This window comes from Quercus lobata, chromosome 2 (assembly GCF_001633185.2).
Source record: "Quercus lobata isolate SW786 chromosome 2, ValleyOak3.0 Primary Assembly, whole genome shotgun sequence".
Lineage (NCBI taxonomy): Eukaryota > Viridiplantae > Streptophyta > Magnoliopsida > Fagales > Fagaceae > Quercus > Quercus lobata.
In genome coordinates this window covers 65147282-65173166 of record NC_044905.1, presented here as the reverse complement: position 1 = coordinate 65173166, position 25885 = coordinate 65147282, and the positions used below count along the sequence as shown (strand labels likewise).

General features: G+C 36.4%; 2 protein-coding genes across 2 annotated transcripts in view; one reads left to right on the top strand and one right to left on the bottom strand.

Annotated features, from left to right (window-relative positions):
* LOC115976238 (auxin transport protein BIG) overlaps positions 1-6217 on the top strand; it is a 31921-nt gene extending 25704 nt beyond the window's left edge. The window contains exons 9-14 of the mRNA XM_031097410.1: positions 1-223; positions 522-923; positions 1285-1428; positions 2606-3631; positions 4313-4816; positions 5209-6217. Coding sequence (XP_030953270.1) covers positions 1-223; positions 522-923; positions 1285-1428; positions 2606-3631; positions 4313-4816; positions 5209-6030 — 3121 coding nt within the window. The 3' untranslated portion in view covers positions 6031-6217. The remainder of the gene's footprint in view (positions 224-521; positions 924-1284; positions 1429-2605; positions 3632-4312; positions 4817-5208) is intronic.
* A 13056-nt stretch (positions 6218-19273) lies between these two features.
* On the bottom strand, positions 19274-22958 carry LOC115976237 (U3 small nucleolar ribonucleoprotein protein IMP3-like). The gene is made up of 3 exons (XM_031097409.1): positions 22547-22958; positions 20825-20908; positions 19274-19765 (listed from the first exon to the last, which is right to left on the bottom strand). Exons 1-3 carry the CDS (start codon positions 22786-22788, stop codon positions 19534-19536), a joined length of 558 nt encoding a protein of 185 aa, XP_030953269.1. The 5' UTR covers positions 22789-22958; the 3' UTR covers positions 19274-19533.
* Between the last annotated feature and the right edge of the window lie 2927 nt (positions 22959-25885).

Below are 25885 nucleotides of genomic sequence, written 5' to 3'. Positions count from 1 at the left end.
ATTCATGCAAGATAATCTGCTCTCTGAAATCCTTGAAGCACTTATTGTCATCCGTGGCTTGATAGTGCAAAAGACAAAGTTGATTAGTGATTGCAACCGGCTCTTAAAAGATCTTTTAGATAGTCTTCTGCTTGAAAGCAGTGAAAATAGACGGCAGTTTATCCGGGCCTGTATCTGTGGTTTGCAAATTCATGGAGAGGAGCGAAAGGGAAGAAATTCTCTGGTATGGATGACATAATCTACTCTGTTTATGATCCTCTTTTTCTGCTTATAATTTTCTTTATCGTCTTTGATCAGTTACCAAAGATGTCAAAATCATTAAAGTTATGCCTGTTTTGGATCTATTTTTGAACTTAATTTTCTGCTTGTATTCTGTCTTGATACAGATAAATTACTTAGTGGATGAGTGATGTATAATTGTATAGATTTACAACTTTAGTTTTTGTACTTCTATTTTATTTTAATCTAAGTATGTTGAGATGCAATTTCCTTTAATAAATTGTATTCACCTGTTTGTGCAGTTTATCTTAGAGCAGCTCTGCAATCTGATCTGCCCATCGAAACCAGAGCCTGTATATCTTTTGGTTCTTAACAAGGCACACACGCAGGAAGAATTCATCAGGGGATCAATGACTAAAAATCCTTATTCCAGTGCAGAGATTGGTCCATTGATGCGTGATGTTAAGAATAAAATTTGCCATCAGTTGGATCTCTTGGGTCTTCTTGAAGATGATTATGGCATGGAGTTGCTAGTTGCTGGCAATATCATCTCTCTTGATTTGAGCATTGCTCAAGTTTATGAGCAAGTATGGAGGAAATCAAATCAATCTTCAAGCACTTTGGCTAATTCTACCTTGTTATCTACAACTGCTGCTACTTCAGCCAGAGATTGTCCACCTATGACTGTGACTTACCGTCTTCAGGTTTGTTGATACTATTTCTTTTAAATTTATAATTTTTTTCTCAGTAAATAGTTTTGTTTAATAACAATTGTGGTTCCAAAAGAACAGAAGAAATTGCTTTATACCTTTTTTCTATGTACTGTTTGGTTGCATATGGTGTCTATTCATGGAATCTGTCTTGAGATCCATATGGTGAATTTTCTATTCACGCCGTCCATTTGAGCTCAGTTTATTAGTGAAGTATTGTGTATGAGGACGGTAAAGTTGAAGTGTTTGTGTCCATTATTGTTGAAGGTGTGCATAAAAATTAGGTGGTTGTTTCTTTTGTTGTTGTTGTTTCTTGTGAGGGGAATGCAACATTTCGTGGTGGTATTATTGGCAGGGATTAGATGGCGAAGCAACTGAGCCTATGATTAAAGAATTGGAGGAAGATAGGGAGGAGTCGCAAGATCCTGAGGTTGAATTTGCCATAGCAGGTGCAGTACGTGAATATGGTGGACTTGAAATTATTTTGGGCATGATCCAGGTGTGTAGGCTACTTCTTTAAATGATCGATCTATTTCCCTCTTACTGATGAAGAATTTTCTTTTAGCAATCATTCAAAATTATATTACCAGGTTCATTTTTCTTCGGGCACACCATGGAATTTTTGGCAGAAGAAATAGAAATTGCAAAAGATTTCAAGAAAATCGATCACATTACGTTTTTATGAACATTCCATTTCATGTCAATTTTGGAATAATATGTAACATTTGTTCTAGTGGCATAGCAACATTTGTTTTATTCTTTAAGTTTACTAATGGTTTCTAGTGCCCTTTGGATTGGTGATGCATTTTTGGAGTATTTTCTGAAAGTTTGCAATTGTAATTGGGTGACTTTGGGTTTATGAATTATATTTATCTGAATCCATATGTCTATTTTCTATTTATAATAGAAACAATGGCCTGTTTCATTGTGTCTCAGAGAATAGTTTTAAAAACTAGTTTCCAAGAAGAGGAAGAAAACTTAATTGTTTTTCAATTGTTTTGTTTTTCCTGAACTGAAAAACAGAAAACAGTTTCAGGAAACACAATTTTGGTGTAATCAAAGCCATTTCGAGTTATGGTTTTAAAAAAAACTAAAAACAAAAATCACCTTCCATATCTCATTTTCTTATATAAAATAAAAATTAAACACAAAAAAGCCTGGCTTTGTTTTTCCTAAAAAGCAGAAAACTGTATCAGGAAACACCATTTTGTTGTAACAAAAAGCCATTTTGAGTTGCGATTTCAAAAAATCAAAACAAAAAATGCCTTCCATATCTCTGTTTCTCTTTTAAAATAGAAATTAAACCAAAGAAGCCAGGTTTCCAAGATATAAGGAATTTTCCATTTTGAGGTTATGCACTCATGCCGTGGTATAAATGCATATATTTATCTAAATGATTATAGCATATCTTTTATTGGTTATATAAATTTCCTCAGTTATTTCTGTACCCTGAATGTTTATTTTGTGCTTCTAGTCATTCTCTTATATGATTTTAATTGCCATGCCATGCCATTTGACCTGATTGAATTGTCACTTAAAGAAATGGCATATATACTTCGGAATTTTTTTTTTCCCATTTCAGTTGCTTATAAAGGCTTTGCTTTGTTATGCAAGGGAAGGCTATTTCTGATTATTATTATTTATTAATCCATCCGACTTTTGTTTTGAATGTTCAGCGTTTGCGAGATGATTTCAAGTCCAATCAAGAGCAGTTGGTTGCAGTTCTTAATCTCCTCATGCACTGTTGCAAAATCAGAGAGAACAGGCGTGCCTTGTTGAGACTAGGAGCTTTAGGCATACTTCTTGAAGCATCAAGGCGGGCCTTCTTTGTGGATGCCATGGAGCCAGCCGAAGGCATTCTTCTGATTGTGGAAAGTCTGACTATGGAAGCAAATGAAAGCGAAAACATTAGCATTTCACAAAGTGCTCTTACTGTCACCAGTGAAGAAACTGGCACAGATGAGCAGGCCAAGAAAATAGTTCTCATGTTCTTGGAACGACTATCACATCCTTTGGGCCTTAAAAAATCAAACAAACAGCAAAGGAACACTGAGATGGTCGCACGAATTTTGCCTTACTTGACATATGGTGAACCTGCTGCAATGGAAGCACTGATCCAGCATTTTAGCCCTTACTTGCAAGACTGGGGTGAATTTGACCAGTTGGAGAAACAACACCAAGACAATCCTAAAGACGAGAACCTTGCTCAGCAAGCTGCCAAGCAGAGATTTTCCCTGGAAAATTTTGTTAGAGTTTCAGAGTCACTTAAGACAAGTTCCTGTGGAGAGAGACTAAAGGACATTATCCTAGAGAAGGGTATAACCAGTGTTGCAATTAGACATCTGAGCAATAGTTTTGCGGTTTCAGGGCAGGCTGGCTTTAAATCCAGTGCAGAATGGGCAATAGGTTTAAAACTGCCTTCTGTACCGCTTATATTGTCTATGCTGACAGGCTTGTCAATGGGGCATTTGGCCACCCAAAGGTGTATTGATGAGGGTGGAATCTTACCCCTGCTTCATGCTTTGGAAGGAGTCTCTGGAGAAAATGAAATTGGGGCAAGGGCTGAAAACTTGCTAGACACACTATCTAATAAAGAGGGAAAGGGGGATGGGTTCTTGGAGGAGAAGGTGTGTAGGTTGCGGCATGCAACTCGGGATGAAATGAGGCGTCGAGCTTTGAGGAAGAGAGAGGAGATGCTTCAGGTACATTTACACTGAACCCTGTGCTGCATAGCAGACTTACCTATCTATCTATGTTAATAAAATTGGGGCTGGTTATTATTGTAGCAGCTTTTTTATTTGCTTTTCAATGCCAAGAAAAAGTATATGGGTGTGATGTAGGACAACATCTGAATTCTTCAACTCCTACTTCTATTTTGGGGAATTAGGGTTAAGGTTTGATGTTGAAAATAGCAGGTTCAGATAGGGTTGGTAATGGGAAGTTTGAAGAATAGGATTTAGGGTTTGATAAGCTTATAGGGATGTTTGCAAATCTGATTTGATCTAATATTTGGATCAATCACAGAGAAGTAGAACTGAAAAAATAGATTAAAGGGAAGAAAGTAGAAGATAAAGTTATTTGCTGATGCATGTTTGTACATTTAAAAGATAAAATAGACAATGATTATCTATATATGGAGGGATAATGTTTATTTAGGTTAGTAAGTGAAACTCTCGGAGTGCAAAATTTATACATTATTTAGTTTTGGTTGGTGAAATTCTCCATTTTTTTTTCTTTGACATTGCCCTCCACTGTTTCCCTAGTATTGAGGCCTTTGAGGCCAAGGAAACAAAATATGATACATAATACATTCTCCATATTGATGTTTCTTCCTAGAAAATGAAGAAATAATGGTGGGAACGTCTATTTGGTAATTGGAACAGGGACTTGGAATGCGACAGGAACTAGCTTCAGATGGCGGTGAGCGTATTGTTGTTGCTCGACCAATTCTTGAAGGTCTGGAAGATGTGGAGGAGGAGGAAGATGGGCTGGCATGCATGGTGTGCCGAGAGGGCTACAGTTTGAGGCCTACTGATTTGCTGGGTGTGTACTCCTACAGTAAGCGGGTGAACCTAGGTGTTGGCCCTTCAGGAAGTGCACGTGGGGAATATGTCTACACAACTGTGAGTTACTTTAATATTATTCATTTCCAATGCCATCAGGAGGCCAAAAGAGCAGATGCAGCTCTGAAGAATCCTAAGAAAGAGTGGGAAGGTGCAACCCTCAGAAATAATGAATCTCTTTGTAATTCATTATTCCCTGTGAGAGGTCCTTCGGTTCCACCACAACAGTATAATCGCCATGTTGACCAGTATTGGGAAAACCTCAATGCTCTTGGACGTGCTGATGGAAGCAGGCTTCGACTGTTGACATACGACATTGTTCTGGTAGATAACTTTCTTTTACTTTTCTTGTACTCTTTTTATTTATTTATTTATATATTGTATTTGGATGACTGAGTTAAGGTTCTGCTTTTGAGTAATCTTTGAAGTACATACAAATACCCCTAAGTTGAAGATTGATCCTGTCAAAGATTTCCTCTTGATATTATTTGTGGCTGAAACAAATTATTGGATGGTAAATAATGCCTAATAAGGTTTTGTTGAGAACTTTTTTATATATGTAATAATGCCATCTGTGGTGGGTCACATATTGATTTGAATGAGTCATGTATTATTCTTTCATCAGTAATTCCTTTCTAACTTTTGTGGTTCTGTCACTTTAATATTTGGCTTTTTACCTTCCTGTACCTGATGTTCATGAATTTTCTGTCATGCAGATGCTTGCTCGATTTGCAACGGGGGCATCATTCAGTGCAGAAAGCAGAGGTGGAGGAAGGGAAAGCAACTCCAGATTTCTTCCTTTCATGATCCAAATGGCTCGTTACCTTCTTGATCAGGGAAATCCTTCTCAGCGCCGTAGCATGGCCAAAGCTGTCTCAGCATATTTAACCTCTTCCACTACAGATTCCCGCCCCTCCACACCATCTGGAACACAACCTTCTGTGGGGACTGAAGAAACTGTACAATTTATGATGGTGAATTCACTTCTCTCAGAGTCCTATGAATCATGGTTGCAGCACCGATGCGCCTTCTTGCAGCGTGGAATTTATCATGCATACATGCAGCACACTCACGGCCGGTCAGTGGCTCGCGGATCATCCAATTCAGCAAAAGTAGAACCTGGAAGCTCTAGTACAAGCCCTACCCCTGAATCAGAGGGTGCTGATGATCTATTGTCTATCATCCGACCAATGCTTGTCTACACTGGTTTAATTGAGCAGCTGCAGCAATTCTTCAAAGTTAAAAAATCAGCAAATGTGGCATCTGTAAAAGCAGAAGGAACTACTGCATCATTAGAAGGGGACGATGAAAGTGGAAGTGTAGAAGCTTGGGAGATTGTGATGAAAGAGAGACTATTGAATGTGAAGGAGATGGTAGGGTTTTCTAAGGAATGGCTCTCGTGGCTCGATGACATAAATTCTGCTACTGATTTGCAGGAGGCCTTTGACGTCATCGGTGTTTTAGCTGATGTGTTATCTGGTGGAGTTACGCAGTGTGAGGATTTTGTGCATGCTGCGATAAATGCGGGGAAAGGCTGATGATCATTCTGAATCAGGGGCATTATGTGTATTTTTAGTTCAAAATTCTAGTTACAAACTTCCTTATTTTGATATGTGATAATGATGTATGCCTGTTCTGTCCCCATGCGTGAAGGGGTGAGAACTTAATATTATGTCTTGTTTGAGTCTGTAACACATACGCTCCTTTAGGTAATGAAATTTGCTTTCCCCAAAGAAATGTCTCGTGGTGTCTTGAATCAAATTCATCAGTCTGCATATACAGCACATCGCACTTAAGTTCATCAAGTATCTTTACGAGCGAGACATTATATGAGAGAAACGTCTGAATATATACTTGCCTATTAAAAGATTCTAAATAGTGAATTTAACAACACAATGTAATTGTTCAAGCTAATTAAATAATTGAGAATTCGGTCAATCAATACCTTCAAAATCATAGTTACATTTGAATTATTATTGTATTTGAGACATTTTTCCGGTGGTCGATTTTTTTATGTATTTATTTATTTATTTTTACTGTGTTTTATGTATTTATTGAATGTTGAACAAAACAGTAAAAAAGAAAAAGAAAAAGAAAAGGAAAATGGAAACTGATTGTTGAATAATAAAACAATGAAAAAGATAATAATAATGGAAACTGGAGTGGCATACACAGTAGCACAAGGGAGTAGCCGAATAACTAAGTCGATATGATGGGTATATTGCACAAGGGAGTAGCCGAATAACTAAGTCGATATGATGGGTATATTGTCTTTCATAAAAGTCGCTCCCTCTTGGCCACTGTTCTTTCGTTCCCTCCATTGAATTTGAATTTTAAATTTGGATGCTTGAAGGCTCAATTCTGAAAGCTCAATTCTAAAATTTCTATAGATGTGTGTTGTGTGTAAAGAGTACAAAAATTATATAAATCTAAGTAAGCAAGTATAAATGCTTTGTCTACTTGTTTTTCTTTAACTTTTTGTGTATACTTATTTCTCTTTTAACTTTCTCTTTTAGTGTGTGTGAAAAGATTCTCTTTTAACTTTATCTTTTGATGCGTGTAAAGAGATTAGAGGAAAAAAAAATAAGAAATATATAAATCTAAGCAAGCAAACATAAATACCTTAACTTCTTGTTTCTCTTTATCTTTTGTTTTCTTTTGTGTTGGAAAATGTTTATATTTTGACACAATGTCATGATCATAATTTGATGAAATAATAAGGAACATATTTCAACCTTGAAATGTAACACACTCTAGTCCTATATATTGTGTAACATATCCTATAGAGGAGTAAAGAATCTCATAAATCAATGGAAAAAAAAAAATAGAGGCTAGACATGTTAAATTTAAATAATAATAAAAAGGTTAGGAAGAAGTTTAGACATAGATAAAACTATAAATATATATATATATATATAGAGAGAGAGAGAGAGAGAGAGAGAGAGAGAGAGAGAAGTATATAAATCTAAGCAAGCAAGCATAAATGCCTTGCGTACTTGCTTTTATTTAACTTTCTCTTTTGTTTTCTTATATATTAGAGAATGTTTTTCTTTTTTGGTACAAATATATAAATCTAAGCAAAACAAGCATAAATGCCTTGCGTACTTGCTTTTATTTAACTTTCTCTTTTGTTTTCTTATATATTAGAGAATATTTTTCTTTTTTGGTACAATGGTATGATCATAAATTAATCAAAAGTGACAACTGAAATGAGAACGCATTACCATCTAGGTAGGGATAATCTTAATCTCAATACCCTCCAATTAAACAATCAAACCTTGGAATAAACATAAACACAGACAAAAATGCCTGAAATATTGAGATAATATTCATATGGAAGTTCAATCAATTTTACTTTTAGATAGGTAAGTTGCACACTAATCTTGGCTTTGATCTCATTACCACATATCCTTCACCTTATTCTTGCTGGAAATGTGATGCCATCAGACTAGATAGAGCTCATTGGCACACTGGAGTTTGCTGATGACAGCCTCAATCAAGCCACCAAGTGATTGGAATTTTTTGTGATCTATAATCTATGGCTATCAGTCCCTAAGAACTGCTAGATTAACCGTACCATGTATCAAAACACAGATCAGCAGGTATTTAAGACTTTTCCATTGCCTAAAAAACTATGGCGATTGTAAAGGCGTTCTAAAAATTTAAGAAAAGATATTGCTTAGTAAATTTAACAACACGATTTAATTGTCCAAATTAATTAAATAATTTTGAATTCGGTCAATCAATACCTTCAAAATTATAACTGTAAGGACGCGATTCATGACGGACCGTAACAGTGTCGGGTTCGCACGTGAAAAGGCCCCTAACAATATCATTTGTAGAGCGTGGGTTTGGAAGGCTAGGCCTTGTTCGATAGGCGGTGGGTTTTTCGCGGTGTTCGTATGAACTTAAGCTTTCCTACACCCCTGGAGTCTTTCTCTTGGAGGTGGGCTGGGAGGCCCTGGTTTCTGGCCATTTTTCCCAACCCCCTTTTAGGTTACTTCTTTTTCCTTTTATATTCGCCTGCGTTCATTGTCCTTCGTCCACGTATAGGGTCAATCTTTCCAAAATTGATACTTGTCCCATCAGCCTATCCCCCAAAGTCGTTGGGGATGGTTGTAAAAGCCAAAGAATGCGGCTCTGTCAGGTTCAGAGCATTAAATGGCAATAACAGCAGCTTTCCCTGGATATTTTAGATCTTTTGTCCTGGTTTCGGTCCTATACCGTTTCTGCCCTCCTTTCAGAGGGGGAACTTTGGGTCTGCCGAGGACTGAGCCGTCCTCGGCGATGTCCATAGGCTATTTGGTCGAGTTTGGGCCATAGCCCTCCTCGGCTTGGGCCTTTGGATTTTCCCCAGGTAGATGGGCCCGGCCCGTAAATCGTTTGGGCCCCACAATAGCCCCTCAAAACCCGGTTGTCCAACCTCTTAGTTGGAAAGGGGGGTTTTGGTGATGCCAAACCTCTCCTGTGGCCCAATCTATTCGGCCTATTAAACATGCTGGCGGTTCCTCATATGCCCAAGAGATTCACCGGTCTACGAGATAGTTTTTAATTTCGCGCTTGATGCATTCTTATCGCTTGGGGTATTCAAAACGCGCTTTGAATAATCACTATTTACGAGACTACTTTAATTCGACGGTTTATTTTGATGGGGTGGAGAAGCGGAACCGGCGTGTTTGGGTTTGCTGATTCCTTTGGAGATCTGAACTTATTAAATGCCCCCCGCTCCGCCCTCTGTATAAGTAGGACAGGAGGAGGTGATTGTTTTTACCAAAAATCCCTTTTCATCCTCCTGCGACTCTGGAATACTTAGCCTCCCTTAAGATTCGATTTACTCGCCGGTTTATACACTTAATCGTAAAATACTTTACCATAACAACAAGGGATGCAAAAGTCCCACCCCTCCCAAAAACGCCACGTTCCGATAAAGCTTATCATGGCTCGATCGGGACAAGGATGGCGAAGACTCAAAATCAACCTCATCCTTCTTTCAGTCAAAATCCGAAGCAGGGACTCGTCACGTCAAACTTTCGACGTGACTGAGTCGAGAACACCCAAGATCGTTACCATCCGGCTCCTCACGAGCGTACCTAATATGGCACCGGCGTGTTAGGAGTCAGGGCGGAGGCAGGGGCTAAGTGCTTCTGCTTCTCCCTCTTTTGCTCCCTGGTGCCCTTCCCCTCCCTCTTCTTATTGTCTTCCCAGCACCAGTTTCGCCCTGGTGCTGTTTCTTTTCTATCTTTTGTTCCTTTCTTTGTCTCTTCATCTCTCTCTCTTCTTCTCCTCCTTCTTTACTCATGTCCTCCATCTTCTTTATTCATCCCCCTCATCTTCGTCATTGATTTCTTCCTTACTATTTCCTTCTTCTTCATTCATTTTCTTTTTTAAAGTGAGTCCCTCTCTCAGTATGAGCAGCAATGAGGCAGAGATTGGAGAAACTTTGAAGACGAGTTTAAAAGACGCTTGACAGTTTACTTTTTTGTACTACAGATGTAATGGTTGCTTAGGCAGTTTACATTTTGTATAGGCTCGTTTGAGCCCCTTTTTGTATGTTGTAATGATTTTTTTTATATTAATAAAAATTGTTGTCTACCTTATTTCGCATGTTATGTCTCTATGTTTTCATAAATTTGCAAGCGCTGCTCGGCACAATAATATAGCATCTAAATCAATGACGACTAAGACCAAAATATTTGATAATAAAATGATGTCGCCATAGCTTTAATAGAAGTGCTTGGCACAATAAGGCCGATCCGTAAAAAATAATACTCACCCGGAACCAGCCGAGGAGAGAACCGAAGGCTTGATGCCGTGTGAGAAATAGCCGTCCGAGGACATATCCCCTACCAAATGAATAGCCCTTTTATACGACTAAATGCTGGGGCGTTCCACCCCTTTCCTTACACCTTTATTGGCCTTAACATTCTATGGTGTTTAAGCCGTGGATGAAGTGACCTGACATTTTGACCAAGTAACCTTTCTTATGAGAGTCAAACCTTTTCTTATCCAAGTATTTGGTTTTCCCATAGGCTTGAGTCCGAGGACCATGCAAGGCCTTGGTTCTGTCCAATAGCTTGTAATTTTTATAATTTTTCGCACTTGGCTTCCCCATAGGCTTGAGTCCGAGGACCATACAAGGCCTTGGTTCTGCCCAAAAACTTGTAATTTTTATAATTTTTCGTACTTGGCTTCCCCATAGGCTTGAGTCCGAGGACCATACAAGGCCTTGGTTCTGCCCAAAAACTTGTAAGTTTTATAATTTTTCGTACTTGGCTTCCCCATAGGCTTGAGTCCGAGGACCATACAAGGCCTTGGTTCTGCCCAAAAACTTGTAATTTTTATAATTTTTCGTACTTGGCTTCCCCATAGGCTTGAGTCCGAGGACCATACAAGGCCTTGGTTCTGTCCCTGGGCCCATATGTCGAACGGGCCTGGGCCGCGAATTTACTGGGCCCACAAATTAAGAGGTGTTTCCATAACTTTTGATCACGCGGTACCTTTTGGCGTCCCAGTGTTCGAGGTGCACCTTCTCGAGACTCCTTTAACATCAGGGTTGCAGACGACGTTGGAAGTCGAGCCAGAGACGTTTTGTCTGTAGCGTTCCTTGGGACGCTGCGCGAATTAAATGCCACCACCTTATCTTTTAACATAAATAGGAGAGAAAGTTGCTCCTTTTCACACACAAATCCTTCAGATTCCTCCCTTAGTTCATCATGCTTGAGGCAGAGATTAGGAAAAAGGAGCTCCCTCCGCCACAAAGGCGTCATGTCCCCCCGAGACTCAGAGTAGGGAGGTACGGGCCAAGGAGGTGCAAGTTCAAGGGAGCATTCCATTTCGTCATAGGGGAGGGGGTCCTCTTCCCTCTTTTAGTCAAAATCCGAAGCAGGTTCTGGTCATACCAGTTTTTCGGTATGTCCAAAGAAGGAATTTCCACCATCAGCACTGTCTACCTTGTGGCAGGCAAATTTTTGTGGGGGCTTCCCAACCTCAAGCTCCTAGCACCTTTTCTGTAGATGGTGTTAGCCTGAGGTTAGGTTCTTTAGCTGCCTGAGTTATGGGCATGCAGAGGTGTCGAGGAATGGTTTCCTTAGACAATAACTTGGCGCAGTAGCCAACCTCTCCTCTGAGCTGTCCCCACGGCCTTCTCTCCACTCGCTTGTATTTTCCTTTACTTATGTGGTCAGCTTTAGTGTAAGCTTGTTTCAGCTTTTCATTGTACACTGTACTGTTCCTTTGTCTTAATAAAATATGTGCCTATTTCTCCATACATATCTTTATTCTCCGTAACAACTACTTTATGCATGAATATTAAATGCAAGCTTGCCCTTAAGGATATTCCAGGCAGAAAAAATGCTTTAACACGGGTTCCTACTAATTTAAACTCACAAATATTATCAAGTATAACAATGGTAACTTTCAATAAATTAAATTCTTGGAACTAACCGGGATAAGCGTTGAGTACTACGCGATGCATGCTAGACCAATGTCCGAGAATGATAATCTCTAAATAATTCGTCTGAAAGGGTAGCTAAGTAGCGAGGGACTCTGGTTGTGCTTTTGGGGCAATATGTTGCGCCGTATCGCATCAACCCCTTTGATACTGGGGATCCGAGGGTAGACCGAGGAATCCGCGCAATCAAGATATTAACCCGTCTGCTAACGCGGAGTTCTCTTCGGAGGGATTTCGAGGTTTACGGGCCATAGTTTTTCTTTAAATAGTTGGTTCCTCATCCAAGTAGTTGGTTTCCCCACAGGCTTGAGTCCGAGGACTTTGCAATGCCTTGGTTCTGTCCAAAACCTAGTTTTCATTACATCCAGGTAGTTGGTTTCTCCTGAGGCTTGGGTCCGAGGACCATGCAATGCCTTGGTTCTGCCCAAAACCTAGCTTTCCACATCCAGGTAGTTGGTTTCCCCTGAGGCTTGGGTCCGTGGACCATGCAATGCCTTGGTTCTGTCCAAAACCTAGTTTTCCACATCCAGGTAGTTGGTTTCCCCTGAGGCTTGGGTCCGTGGACCATGCAATGCCTTGGTTCTGTCCAAAACCTAGTTTTCCACATCCAGGTAGTTGGTTTCCCTGAGGCTTGGGTCCGAGACCATGCAATGCCTTGGTTCTGTCCAAACCTAGTTTTCCACATCCAGGTAGTTGGTTTTCCCATGGTTCTGTCCAAAACCTAGTTTTCCACATCCAGGTAGTTGGTTTTCCCCAGGCTTGAGTCCGAGGACTATGCGATGCCTTGGTTCTGTCCAAAACCTAGTTCTCCACATCCAGGTAGTTGGTTTTCCCATAGGCTTGAGTCCGAGGACCATGCAATGCCTTGGTTCTGTCCAAAACCTAGTTTCCCACATCCCCCCAGGTTAAAAAAAGTTGGTTCCCCTGAGGCTTGGGTCCGTGGACCATGCAACTGCCTTGGGTTCTGTCCAAAACCTAGTTTTTCCACATCCAGTAGTGGTTTCGCCTGAGGCCTTGGGTTCCCGAGACCATGCAATGCTTGGTTCTGTCCAAAACCTAGTTTTCCACATCCAGGTAGTTGGTTTCCCCTGAGGCTTGGGTCCGAGGACCATGGCAATGCTTGGTTCTGTCCAAAACCTAGTTTTCCACATCCAGGTAGTTGGTTTCCCCTGAGGCTTGGGTCCGTGGACCATGCAATGCCTTGGTTCTGTCCAAAACCTAGTTTTCCACATCCAGGTAGTTGGTTTCCCCTGAGGCTTGGGTCCGAGACCATGCAATGCTTGGTTCTGTCCAAAACCTAGTTTTCCACATCCAAAGGCTTGGGTCCCGTGGACCATGCAATGCCTTGGTTCTGTCAAAACCTACATCCAGGTAGTTGGTTTTCCCATAGGCTTGAGTCCGAGGACCATGCAATGCCTTGGTTCTGTCCAAAACCTAGTTTTCCTCATCCAGGTAGTTGGTTTCCCCTAGGCTTGAGTCGAGGACCATGCAATGCCTTGGTTCTGTCCAAAACCTAGTTTTCCACATCCAGGTAGTTGGTTTCCCCTGAGGCTTGGGTCCGTGGACCATGCAATGCCTTGGTTCTGTCCAAAACCTAGTTTTCTCTTTGTGTGGGATCTTGGCTTTGAGGGGAGTTAGCTCCTCGGCCAAGCCCCTAGAGTTTATCCATACGGTTAACGTTACAAGGTACCTAGTTTACTCTTTACAGGGGACCTTGGCTTTAAGGGAGTTGGCTCCCCAACCAAGCCCCTAATCAAGAAACACAGCGGCTAACAGAACTTTATACTAGAACTCTATAACCGACGGTTAGATATAACGAAGAAGCTCCATCGACCCACTTCCTATACCAACACACAAGTCTTTCCCACAGACGGCGCCAATTGTAAGGACGCGATTCGTGACGGACCGTAACAGTGTCGGGTTCGCACGTGAAAAGGCTCCTAACAATATCATTTGTAGAGCGTGGGTTTGGAAGGCTAGGCCTTGTTCGATAGGCGGTGGGTTTTTCGCGGTGTTCGTATGAACTTAAGCTTTCCTACACCCCTGGAGTCTTTCTCCTGGAGGTGGGCTGGGAGGCCCTGGTTTCTGGCCATTTTTCCCAACCCCCTTTTAGGTTACTTCTTTTTCCTTTTTATATTCGCCTGCGTTCATTGTCCTTCGTCCACGTATAGGGTCAATCTTTCCAAAATTGATACTTGTCCCATCAGCCTATCCCCCAAAGTCGTTGGGGATGGTTGTAAAAGCCAAAGAATGCGGCTCTGTCAGGTTCAGAGCATTAAATGGCAATAACAGCAGCTTTCCCTGGATATTTTAGATCTTTTGTCCTGGTTTCGGTCCTATACCGTTTCTGCCCTCCTTTCAGAGGGGGAACTTTGGGTCTGCCGAGGACTGAGCCGTCCTCGGCGATGTCCATAGGCTATTTGGTCGAGTTTGGGCCATAGCCCTCCTCGGCTTGGGCCTTTGGATTTTCCCCAGGTAGATGGGCCCGGCCCGTAAATCGTTTGGGCCCCACAATAACTATATTATTCTTAACAATTTATATTTAATTATTATTGTAGTTGAGACAAGTTTTTCGGATAGATTTTTTTTTTTTTTTTAATTGAATGTTGAACAAAACAGTAAAAAAGAAAAAAAAAAAAACTGATTGTTGAACAAAATAATAAAACAATAAAAAAAAATAACAATAATGGGAAGTTGGAAACTGGAGTGGCATGCACAGTAGCAAAAGTGAGTAACCGAATAAGTATATCGTCTTTCAAAAAAGCTTGCTCACTATGGCCACTTCTGGCTAATGTTCTTTCACCCCCTCCGTAGAATTTCAATTTCGAATTTGGATCAAATGCTTGAAAATTTCAATCCTAAAACTACTATGGATGTGTATTGTGTGTGTAAAGAGAACAAAATCTCTCTTTATCTCTCTTTCTCTCTCTCTCTAAATAAGCAAACACAAGTGCCTTGCTTACTTGCCTCTTTTTAATTTTTTGCTCACACTTGTTTTTCTAAGACTTTCTTTTTCGGTGTGTGTTAAAGAGATTCTCTTTAAGTTTCTCTTTTGGTGTGTGTGAAGATATTAGAGAAAACAAAATAAAAAGAATATAAATCTAGGTAAACAAGCAAGCATAAGTTCCTTGCCTACTTGCTTCTCTTTTAACTTTCTCTTTTATTTTCATTTGTGTTAGAGAAGGTTTTTCTTTTGGCATAATGTCATTATCATACTTTGATAAAATAATAAGGAACATATTTGAACCTTAAAATGTAATATACTCTAGTCTTATATATTGTGTAAGCAATCTTAAATGTGCATAACCTAGATATAGAGGAGTAAAGAATCTCATAATTCAATGAGAAAATAAAATGCTAGTATGGACATGTTAAATTAAAAAATTCTACATATGGATAAAACTAAACACACACATACACACACACACACATATATATATATATATATATATATATAGAGAGAGAGAGAGAGAGAGAGGTATATAAATATAAGTAAGCAAGCATAAGTGTCTTGTTTTTATTTAACTTTCTCTTTCGTTTTCTTTTGTATTAGAGAAAGTTTTTTTTTTTTTGGCACAATAGCATGATAAAAATTTGACAAAATTATAAGGAACATATTTCAACCTTAAAAAGTAAGAATCTCTAAGTCCTATATATAGCATTAGTATTACATGAGCTACTGAGCTTAATTTAAAAAAAAATTGAAAATTGGGCAAACTTGGAAGCCTCCCAAAGAGTGTTTGGAAGTCAAATTTGGATTTTTTTTCCCTGTAAGTAATGATGGCTACTTCTGCAACTTCACTCAATTTGTGTGCGTTTCCTATTAATGTTCATAAATAATTGATTGGTTTGCTCACTTAAAATTTGTCATGTAGATGCAGTAATTTTGGGAGTTTGGTAACAAGTGGTCCATTTTCCATTAATTGTTGAGCGTTTTCCCAGTTATTAAGCTATTGATTTGCATTGATTCGCGAGTTATATTATTGCTAAACGAGGTTTGGTTTATGTTAATTCCTAAATATTAATGACATCTTTCACCATGATTCTTAACAATTTATAATAATAAGCCTCGCTCTCAAATAAATGGTCAACAATCTATAATCTATGGCTATCTATCAGTCCCTAAGAGCTGCTAGATTAACCGTACCATATATCAACACAGATCAGATATTAAAGACTTTGCCATTGCCTAAAATGAAAACTGATTGTTGAACAAAATAATAATAATGGAAACTGAAGTGGCATGCACAGTAGCACAAGGGAATAACCAAATATAAGTGGATGAGTCTATCATGTTTCGTAAAGCTTGCTCACTATCCGTTGGTCACTTCTGGCTAATGTTCTTTCACTCCCTCCATAGAATTTGAATTTCAAATTTGGATGGAATGCTCTAAAATCTCAATTCTAAAACTTATATGGATGTTTGCTGTGTGAGCAAAAAGAACAAAAAGTATATAAATATAAGTAAGCATAAGTGCCTTGCCCACTTACTTTTCTTTAACTTTTTCTGTGTATTTTTTTTTTTTTTTAACTTTCTTTTTTGGTATGCATGAAAAGATTCTCTTTTGACTTTCACTTTTGGTGTGTGTGAAAATATTAGAGAAAACAGAACAAAAAATATATAAATCTAAGTAAGCAAGCAAGCGTAAGTTCTTTTCTTACTTGTTTCTCTTTAACTTTCTCTTTTGTGTTGGAGAATGTTTTTCTTTTGACACAATGTTATGATTATAATTTTATGAAATAATAAGGAATATATTTGAACCTTAAAATGTAATATACTCTAGTCCTATATATTGTGTAAGCAATCTTAAGTTTGTATAACCTAGATATAGATATAGAGGAGTAAAGAATCTCATAATTCAATGAGAAAATAAAATGCTAGTATGGACATGTTAAATTAAAAAATTCTACATATGGATAAAACTATATATATATATATATATATATATAAAGAGAGAGGGAGAGAAAAAAAAAAGTATATAAATCTAAGTAAGCAAACATAAGTGTCTTACTTTTATTTAACTTTCTCTTTTGTATCAGAGAAAGTTTTTCTTTTTTGACACAATAGCATGATAAAAAATTGACAAAATTATAAGAAACATATTTCAACCTTAAAAAGTAAGAACCTCTAAGTTCTATATATAGCATGTGTATTACATGAGCTACTAAGCATAATTTTAACAAAATTGAAAATTGGGCTAACTTGGAAGCTTCTCAAAGGGTGTTTGGAAGTCAAATTAGGATTTTTTTTTTCCCCTCTAAGTACTGATGGCTACTTCTGCAACTTCACTCGATTTGTTTTTATGTTTCCTATTACTGTTCATAAATAGTTGATTGGTTTGCTCACTTAAAATTTGTCATGTAGATGCAATAAATTTTGGGAGTTCGTAACAAGTGGTCCATTGCATTTGATTCGTGAGGTATATTATTGCTAAACGAGGTTTGGTTTATGTTAATTCCTAAATATCAATGGCATCTTTTACGTGATTCTTAACAATTTATAATAGCAAGTCTCGCTCTCAAATAAATAAGTAACAAACTTTTCACGAGTCCAAAGCTGTTCATATATGACCTTATAATCAAGAGTGGTACTGGGACACTGTAGAATTCACATATTCACAATAGTCACATCATTTGAGCCAGTCACTTATGTGACCTGCTGTGAGCCTGTGAGATGATAGTGAATTTGGTGTCTAGCAATTTCAACATTTTGCATCAACAAACATATCAGAATATGGCCACGCCCTAATGACAATGGTTAGCAATGGCTCTTATGGATGGTTTTGCTTCACAAGTCCAAAACCAATATCTGTAATAGAGAATATATAATGAGGAAAAAAACGTTGTCATGCAGATTACATTTTGCATGTATTGCAATTGTATGCATTAAAGTAAACATGCATAAGTGTCTTGCCTACTTATTTCTCTTTTAACTTTTTGCACACACTTGTTTTTCTTTAATTCTCTTTTGATGTGTGTGAAGAGATTAAAGAAAACATAACAAATATATAAATCTAAATAAGTAATCATAAGTACCTTACTTTCTTTTCTTTAACTTCTTAGGTATACTTGTTTCCCTTTAACTTTTTCTTTTGGCGTCTGTAAAGAGATTGTCTTTAACTTTTTTCTTTTGGTGTGTTTGTAAAGATGTTAGAGAAAACAGTACAGAAAGTATATAAATTTAAATAAGCAAGCATAAGTGCTTTGTCTACTTGCTTCTCTTTTAATTTTCTCTTTTGTTTTCTTTTGTGTTGGAAAAAGTTTTTCTTCATGATCATATATAGAGAGAGAATAAAATGCTAGTATGGACAAGTTAAATTTAAATAAAATAAAAAAAGTTAGGAAAAAGTCTAGATATGGATAAAACTATATATATATAGAGAGAGAGAGAGAGATAGAGAGAGAGAAAAAAAAAATATAAATCTAAGTAAGCAAGTATAAGTATCTTGTGTACTTGCTTTTATTTAATTTTCTCTTTTGTTTTCTTTTGTATTAGAAAAAGTTTTTCTTTTTTAGCACAATGGCATAATTATAAATTGACTAAATTTTAAGGAACATATTTCAACCTTAAAAGCTAAGATGAGTTACTATATAGAGCATAACTATTTAGATGAGTCACTGAGCATAACTTGTACAAAATTGAAAATGGTGGAAGCTTCCCAAAGAGTGTTTGGAAGTCAAATTTGGATTTTTTTTTTTCCCTTGGAAGTAGTGATGGTTACTTCTGCAACTTCACTAATGTGTTGTGTGTGTTTCTTATTAATGTTGATAAATAGTTGGTTGGTTTGCTCACTTAAAATTTGCCATGAATATGTTAAATGCAGTAAATTTTGGGAGTTTCGTCACAAGTGGTCCATTTCCCATTGTTAGAGCGTTTTCCCAGTTATTAAGTTGTTGATTTGCATTTGATTTAACAAGTATCTTTAGGAGATTCGTGAGGCATATTATTGCTAAATGAGGCTCGGTTCATGTTAACAATTTACGTAATTGAAATTAATTTCCTAAATATTAATTACATCTTTTACCATGATTCTTAACACTTTATTATAATAAGTCTCGCTCTCAAATAAATGGAAAACAAACTTTTCAAGAGTCCAAAGCTGTTCGGATATGACCTTATATGAACAGCTTTGGACCAGTCCAAAGCTGTTCACATCACTTGGGCCAGTCATTTATGTGACCTGCTGTGAGCCTGTGAGATGATAGTGAATTTGGTGTCTAGCAATTTCAACATATTGCATCACCAAACATATCAGAATATGCCCACGCCCTAGTGACAATGGTTAAAAATGGCTCTTATGGATGTTTTTGCTTCACAAGTCCAATGCCAATATCTGTAATAGAGAAGATACATTGAGGAAAAAGAACATTGTTATGCTGATTGCATTTTACATATATCGCAACTGTATGCATTAATTAATATCTATGACCATCAAGTATCTTTGCAAAATCTGATATATGATCACTATCTCCAGTAACCAAATTCTTCTATACATCATAATCAGAAGTCATGAAGACAGGAAAATTTTTCAAATGAAAAATCGCATTGTTCAAAGATCACTACCAACTTACACAAAATCCAGTGCTACACTCAGGTCATTGCATCATAGTCGTCCAACTGATCATTGTACTCCTGCACCTTTCTCTTTATCTTGGATGAATCTACCCATGTAATGAAGTCTTCCATGTTCCTAGTTACAAGGAATGCTGGGTCAGTAACCGTCTCTGGACCCACTCGAACATGTCCTTGCTCAATGTATGTGATAGCTTCTTTCAAGTGCTCACAAAACTTCATTCGCACCAAAACAGTTGAGAGCCTACGCCTACAAGGACAAATACACAACATCCTTTTCAAGAGCATGGCCTTACAAGAAACTTATAATGGCCTTATTCTAGATCCTTTCTATTTAGTATTTACACTCTCAAAATCAGACAAAAGTCTCAAGGTTGCTTGAGATCATGCATGTGCACTCACCAATGGTGGGCTTCATGGGATTAGGCCATTCTTCTAAGAATTCTGAATTGCATGAGATATAATCCACACATTCTAATAAGCCATGCAATGTAAACAAGCATCATCTCTTTATTTATTTATTTCATTTGAACAGGCATCGTCTCAAGATGAACTCTCTGACCCAATGTAATGTGGCTTATGATACAACATTCCAATGTGACCAGAATAGTGAGTGCCACTAAGAAAGTGCAATACAAGTCTTCACAATATCAAAAATCTTTCTTTTTCTTTTATCCCAGGACTAGTAAATATTTTATAATTTATTGACTGTTTGGTAAAGACTAGCGAACACCCTATACTAATAGGGTGGGTGTGCCACATGGCCCAAGGCCATTGGCAGAAGTTGTTTGAAACTTAGAATCAATTTCAATATACTCAACCTTTTTATTTTAAAAGTCAATTGCATTGTATTTAACTATTATTGTTTATTGAGTCTCAATCATGATTACTCCCGAAATCCATTGTAATCTGTCCTTTAATTAATAATTATAATTAATGCCAGCAAGTTTATGCTTATCCAAGTTCTCTTGATTGAGGAGTTACTAAACCCACTCTCGAGAAAAAGAAAATAGCATGAACACTTAATTAAGGGTTCAATCTGCAGCAACAATAGTAAAAATGAATAGCATGACTGTTTTTTTTTCATATAAGATAAGTTTTATTAAATGTAAAAAAATAAAATACACAGGGGGTATAGTAAATGAACAGCATAGTTAATAGCATAACTTTTTATTTTTCCTATATTCGTGGTGGAGACTTCCTATGTGAATAAAACATGTAGCTACACCTTCCCTTACTTTTAAGGTAAGGGAGAGCTGTCCTAAAACTAAGCAGAAAGATATTTTTATTTTCAGAAGCTTTTGCTTACCTAAAGAAAGATGACACTGTTATACGTTCACACACTTTTAGAACATCAGCGTTGTGCTTGGATGGTAGTACACCAATGTTGTACCTGTCATTGAGAAAACACACACATAGCAGTCAACAGAAACCCTTCAATAATGAGTGACAACTCAAATGAGAACGTATTACCATCCAGATAAGGATAATCTTAGTCAGAACTATAGTTCTCAATACCCTCCAATTAAACATTCAATCCTTGGAAAAAAACATAAACACAGACAAAAAGGCCCAAAATATTGAGATAATATTCATATGGAAGTTCAATCATTTTTATTTTTAGATTGGTAAGTTGCACACTAATCTGATTGGATTTGATCTTATAACCACATCCTTCACCTTATTCTTGCGGGAAAGGTGTGCCATCAGACTAGAGCTCATTGGCACACTAGAGTTTGATGATGACAGCATCAATCAAGCCACACAGTGATTGGAATTTTTGTGATCTATAATCTATGGTTATCAGTCCCTAAGAGCTGCTAGATTAACCATACCATAGTCCATATATCAACACAGATCAGATGTTAAAGACTTTGGCACCATTGCCTAAAAAACTATGACGATGTAAAAGGCGTTCTAAAAAATGAAGGAAAGATATTGCTTAGACAGCTCAAGACACCTTCTGCATTACAAAGAGATCACTTAAAAGCCCACCTAAAACAGTGATGGTTAGGTGATTAATCTGCCTTCATACCCTGAGGCTGCTGTGGTGCAAATGCACAACCCCAACAGGAGAAATGGGAAACATGATAGAAGTTGATAACACAGCTAAGAGATGCTTTCATGGATGTCACATAAATAGCCTTTTAGAAGAAATTTCTAAATCAGCAAAAAAATATACGCATTCCCCTCAACTAAACAGAAATTTCCAGTATATTACCACTGACGGATGAGATAATCTGATCAAGCACATATAAATATTTAAATTTATTACATCAATAACATCAAAAAAATTCCCCCTTTAGGTGGGGGAGGACAAATAATGTCAATAACTTCACGGTGATTTGGACCGTTTGGTTAATCATGCACACTTATAAGTTAATCATGTTTAACAATATGCCTTTTTTTTTAATATAAGTTTTGGCCCTAAGGGAGGAGGAGGAGGAAGAGAAATTTGAACTATTGACCTCTGCTTCACAAGGCGTAGTCCCCATTCAATTATGCTACCTCTTGGGTTATTTCAAGGATTTGCCATTCAGTATTATACCTTATACTACAAGTTAAAAGCAAAATAACCATAAACCATGCCAAATTCAAATCAGTGTACACAATAATGGATTTTACCAGACTATTTTTATTAAATTTTTTAATCATGTTGATTAAAACAATAACAAATAGCTAGGATGCACCGACACTTCATTTTCATCCAGGGTGCCATACCCGTGCGTATCCTTCTCGTACAACGTGTTGTACCAGTCATTTTATATTATAATTTTTAATTTTTCAAAAATTGCTCGCATCATCGTGTTGTACCCGTGTCTGTATCCATACCCTTGTCCCGTGTCCGTATCTGTTCCACTCCTCTAATTTCACTCACATCTCAAATGTAACAAGTACATAATCTAAACATGGAGTATATCAACAACTAACAAACCAATATGAACAAATTGCAAGGCACAAAATTTACAAAAAAAAAAAAATGATAAAACAAAAAGCCCCATTTTTCTTTTTAAAGAAAAAGAGAACTCACAGCTTTTCGAGTAGTAAATCAGTGAGTTGAATCCGAGAAGGGTCATTGTGGTCCATCTTCATCAAAACGTTGACTAGCTTCTGCACCATACGGCACAAACCCGAATACCTCTTGTAATCGTCGCGGTGAGTAGCATGGTACCTTTGCATTACAAAGGCTTCTCTGTGCCCATCTTCTTTCTTCCATTCCAAAAAATTCACCTTCTTCAACAGCTTCTTCTCGTGATACTTCAGTTTCCTCATACTTTTGAAATTTCACACACACACACACACACAGAATGAGTGAGTTTGAATAGTAAATTGGTTTGGGAATAATGGGTCTCTCTCAGAACTCAGGAGAAAGAAACTGAATCAATGTTCAATAAGGCAGGGTTTAGGGTTTTGCTTAACGACGCCGTTTTCTATACAGGAAAAAACGGCGTAGTTTTATGCCAAACCCTACATTAGATTAATGTCGTTCAGTAAGAACCAATACGGCACCGTTTTTTCGTTCCCTCAGAACTGGTCCGGTTCTTGGTTTTCATAATTGAACCGGAGGTTTTGACTGGTTTTTTGAAAGATTTTCAGATTTTTAAGCCCGTTTGATACAGGTGTTTAAATAACAATTTTCAACTTTTTTAGAAATATATGTAGATAAAAAAAATGTGTAATTTTATTTAAAAACTGAAAATATATGTTTAAAATTGTGTATAGGAACTAAGTTGCTAAAACAATGATAAAGAGGCCCAATGAGCCAACCCAGTGCAATTATTATGTTGACAAAATAGCCTTATTATATAATCTGCGTTGTATTTTATAGATTTTGAATATGGCCCATTTCTACTTTAACTTGTGCCATCAAAGATGGCCTCAAATAGCCAAACAAATATAACCGTAAATTACAGTAAATCAATAAGCTCTATCCAAAAAAGAGGAAAAATAATAATAATGTTATAGCACTCGCATCAATGTATGCAAAATTATATAAATGCAAAATCTTGGCTAACTAACCCTAAAAATTACTTACATCAGTTTGTCTAAAATTATGCGTCTCTTGTCCAATATTAATTCTAGCTACAAGCCTGTTATAATCCTGCAAATTTACATGACAATTGTGTTTTTTTTCTTTTTTCTTTTTTCTTTTTCTTGCATTTCTCAATAATGGAAGAAAAGAATGAATGATGATTGTGGTGCGTAAAGAGGGAAAAACAATTTTTTAAAAATCAAGAAAAAAAAGCTTATATTTTAATAAAATAAATAATTTAATATGTGTATTTTTGAAAATTGGTTATATAAAATAGAAAAAATAACTTTTATGCTAAAATAAGCATAAATTTTACAAAAATTGTTAAATTTATCATTGGAAGATCAAATCAAGACCGATCTCACCCCTTCTGCCTAATGCACTGTTGTCAAACGCGTTTGAGACAATTGGCATTAAAAAGAATGAATTTTGTATGGAATGTTAACCCCCCCAAAAAAAGTTCTCTTTGTAAATTAAGATTAAAGAACTTGTAAAAAACAAAAACAAAAAATAGTTAAAGAACTTCTATAAAAAGATTGAGCTATATGGATAAGATGATTTATTTATTTTTAATTAAAGACAATATGGATAAGATGATTTTAATCCTTGATATATGAAGCTAGTTCGGGATTTGTGTAGGAAGTAGAAATATAATCTGTACAGTTTTGCAGCAAAGAGTTTTAACTAAATATAGTTGTAATACTTATTTGACAATCTACTGTGATAAATTACTTTAAAGTTAAGTGTTACTAGTCTCATCAGTCATCACACGCGCTTAGCACGTGCTATGAGACCTTTTTAAATTTAGTGTTATAATTTTTTATTTATCTCAATTTGAGACGTTTCTCTTTTATATCCAATTAAATCACACACATAGTAATTTTTATTTTGAACATAGAAAATAAATTCATTAAAATGAAAAAAAAAAAAAAGTAGTACAAACAGATGTGAAGAGAAAACAATTCAAACACCAACATAAATGAATAAATAAATCATGAAAAAGGAAAAAAAATGGAGTACATTGAAAATCACATTTTTTTTTTTTTTAATAATTCAAAAATAAAGAAGAATAGATTTGGAAAAAAAATCAAAAACCAAAAAAAAAAAAAATGAGATAAGAATTTAGAAGAGAGAGGGAGAGAAACGTTTAAGTCTTGATAAAGGGGAAAAAAGTGAAGACGTTGGGTCTAGTGGTCTTATTTTATAGCCAAAAAAAAAAAAAACCAGTGTCTTTATTTTTTATATATAATTTTTTATTTTGAAAATCTAATTTATAAGTGGATAAAGTAATTTGAAAATAAACAAAAGAGTGACCCTATTTTTTAGCTAATGTTTTAGTGAGAGTTAGAGTTTTATTTTTACCGAATTGTCATTTAGTTTTATCTGTACTAACATAGGGGTGCAGGGGCATTTTTGAACAAAAAATAATGAGGATCCCAAATAGGGAAAACCTTTTAAATAATAGTGTATAGATAATAGTGTATAGATAAAGGGGGAAAATGAGAAGAAAAAACAAAATAAAAACGTTGAGCTTAGTGGTCCTATTTTATAGCAAAAAAAAAAAAACCTATGAATTTATTTATTACATATTATTTTTATTTTGAGAATTTAATTTATAAGTGGATAAAATAATTTGAAAATCAACAAGAGAGTGACCTTATTTTTTAGGCAATATTTTAGTGAAAGTTAGAGTTATATTTTTACTGAATTGTCTTTTAATTTTGCCTGTACTTAAACATAGAGGTGTAAAGACATTTTTGAACCAAAAAAATGAGGATCCCAAATAGGGGAAACCCCTTAACCCTTAAATAGTAGTATAAATACTTTTTGTAACAAAATTGATAAAAAATAAAAAATAAAAATTTAAAAAACTTTTAGCTTGAGAAATGACACAAAAAAAAGGTATAATAAAAGTGTTTTGTATTATGGGTTTGGTTAATGGGTACCCTTAGGATATTTGTTAATTGACAATTTTAGGAAAACTTTTATACCACTTTCATGAGAAATATAAAAAACTGTCAAAAAATTAGATATTTTTTTCTTTTCCAATAAAAAGTTTCTAAAAATATTTTCTAAACCAATACTATTAAAGTACCCATTAACTTTTCCCTTGTATTTTCATACTTGAATTAAATCTAATTAATTCAATTAATGACTAATGTTTATTATTATTAGTTCTCTCCCTCTCAAAATGGGTAGGCATTAGTTGTCATTGTGAAAAACAAGTATTGGTATTTATGTCAATTCATTATTTCTTTTAAAGGTTGGAATAATGTACTAAAGATCTTTAATGAGGAAAGTTGAGGTTTCAGCTTTACCTTAAGGTTGTTTTTCAGC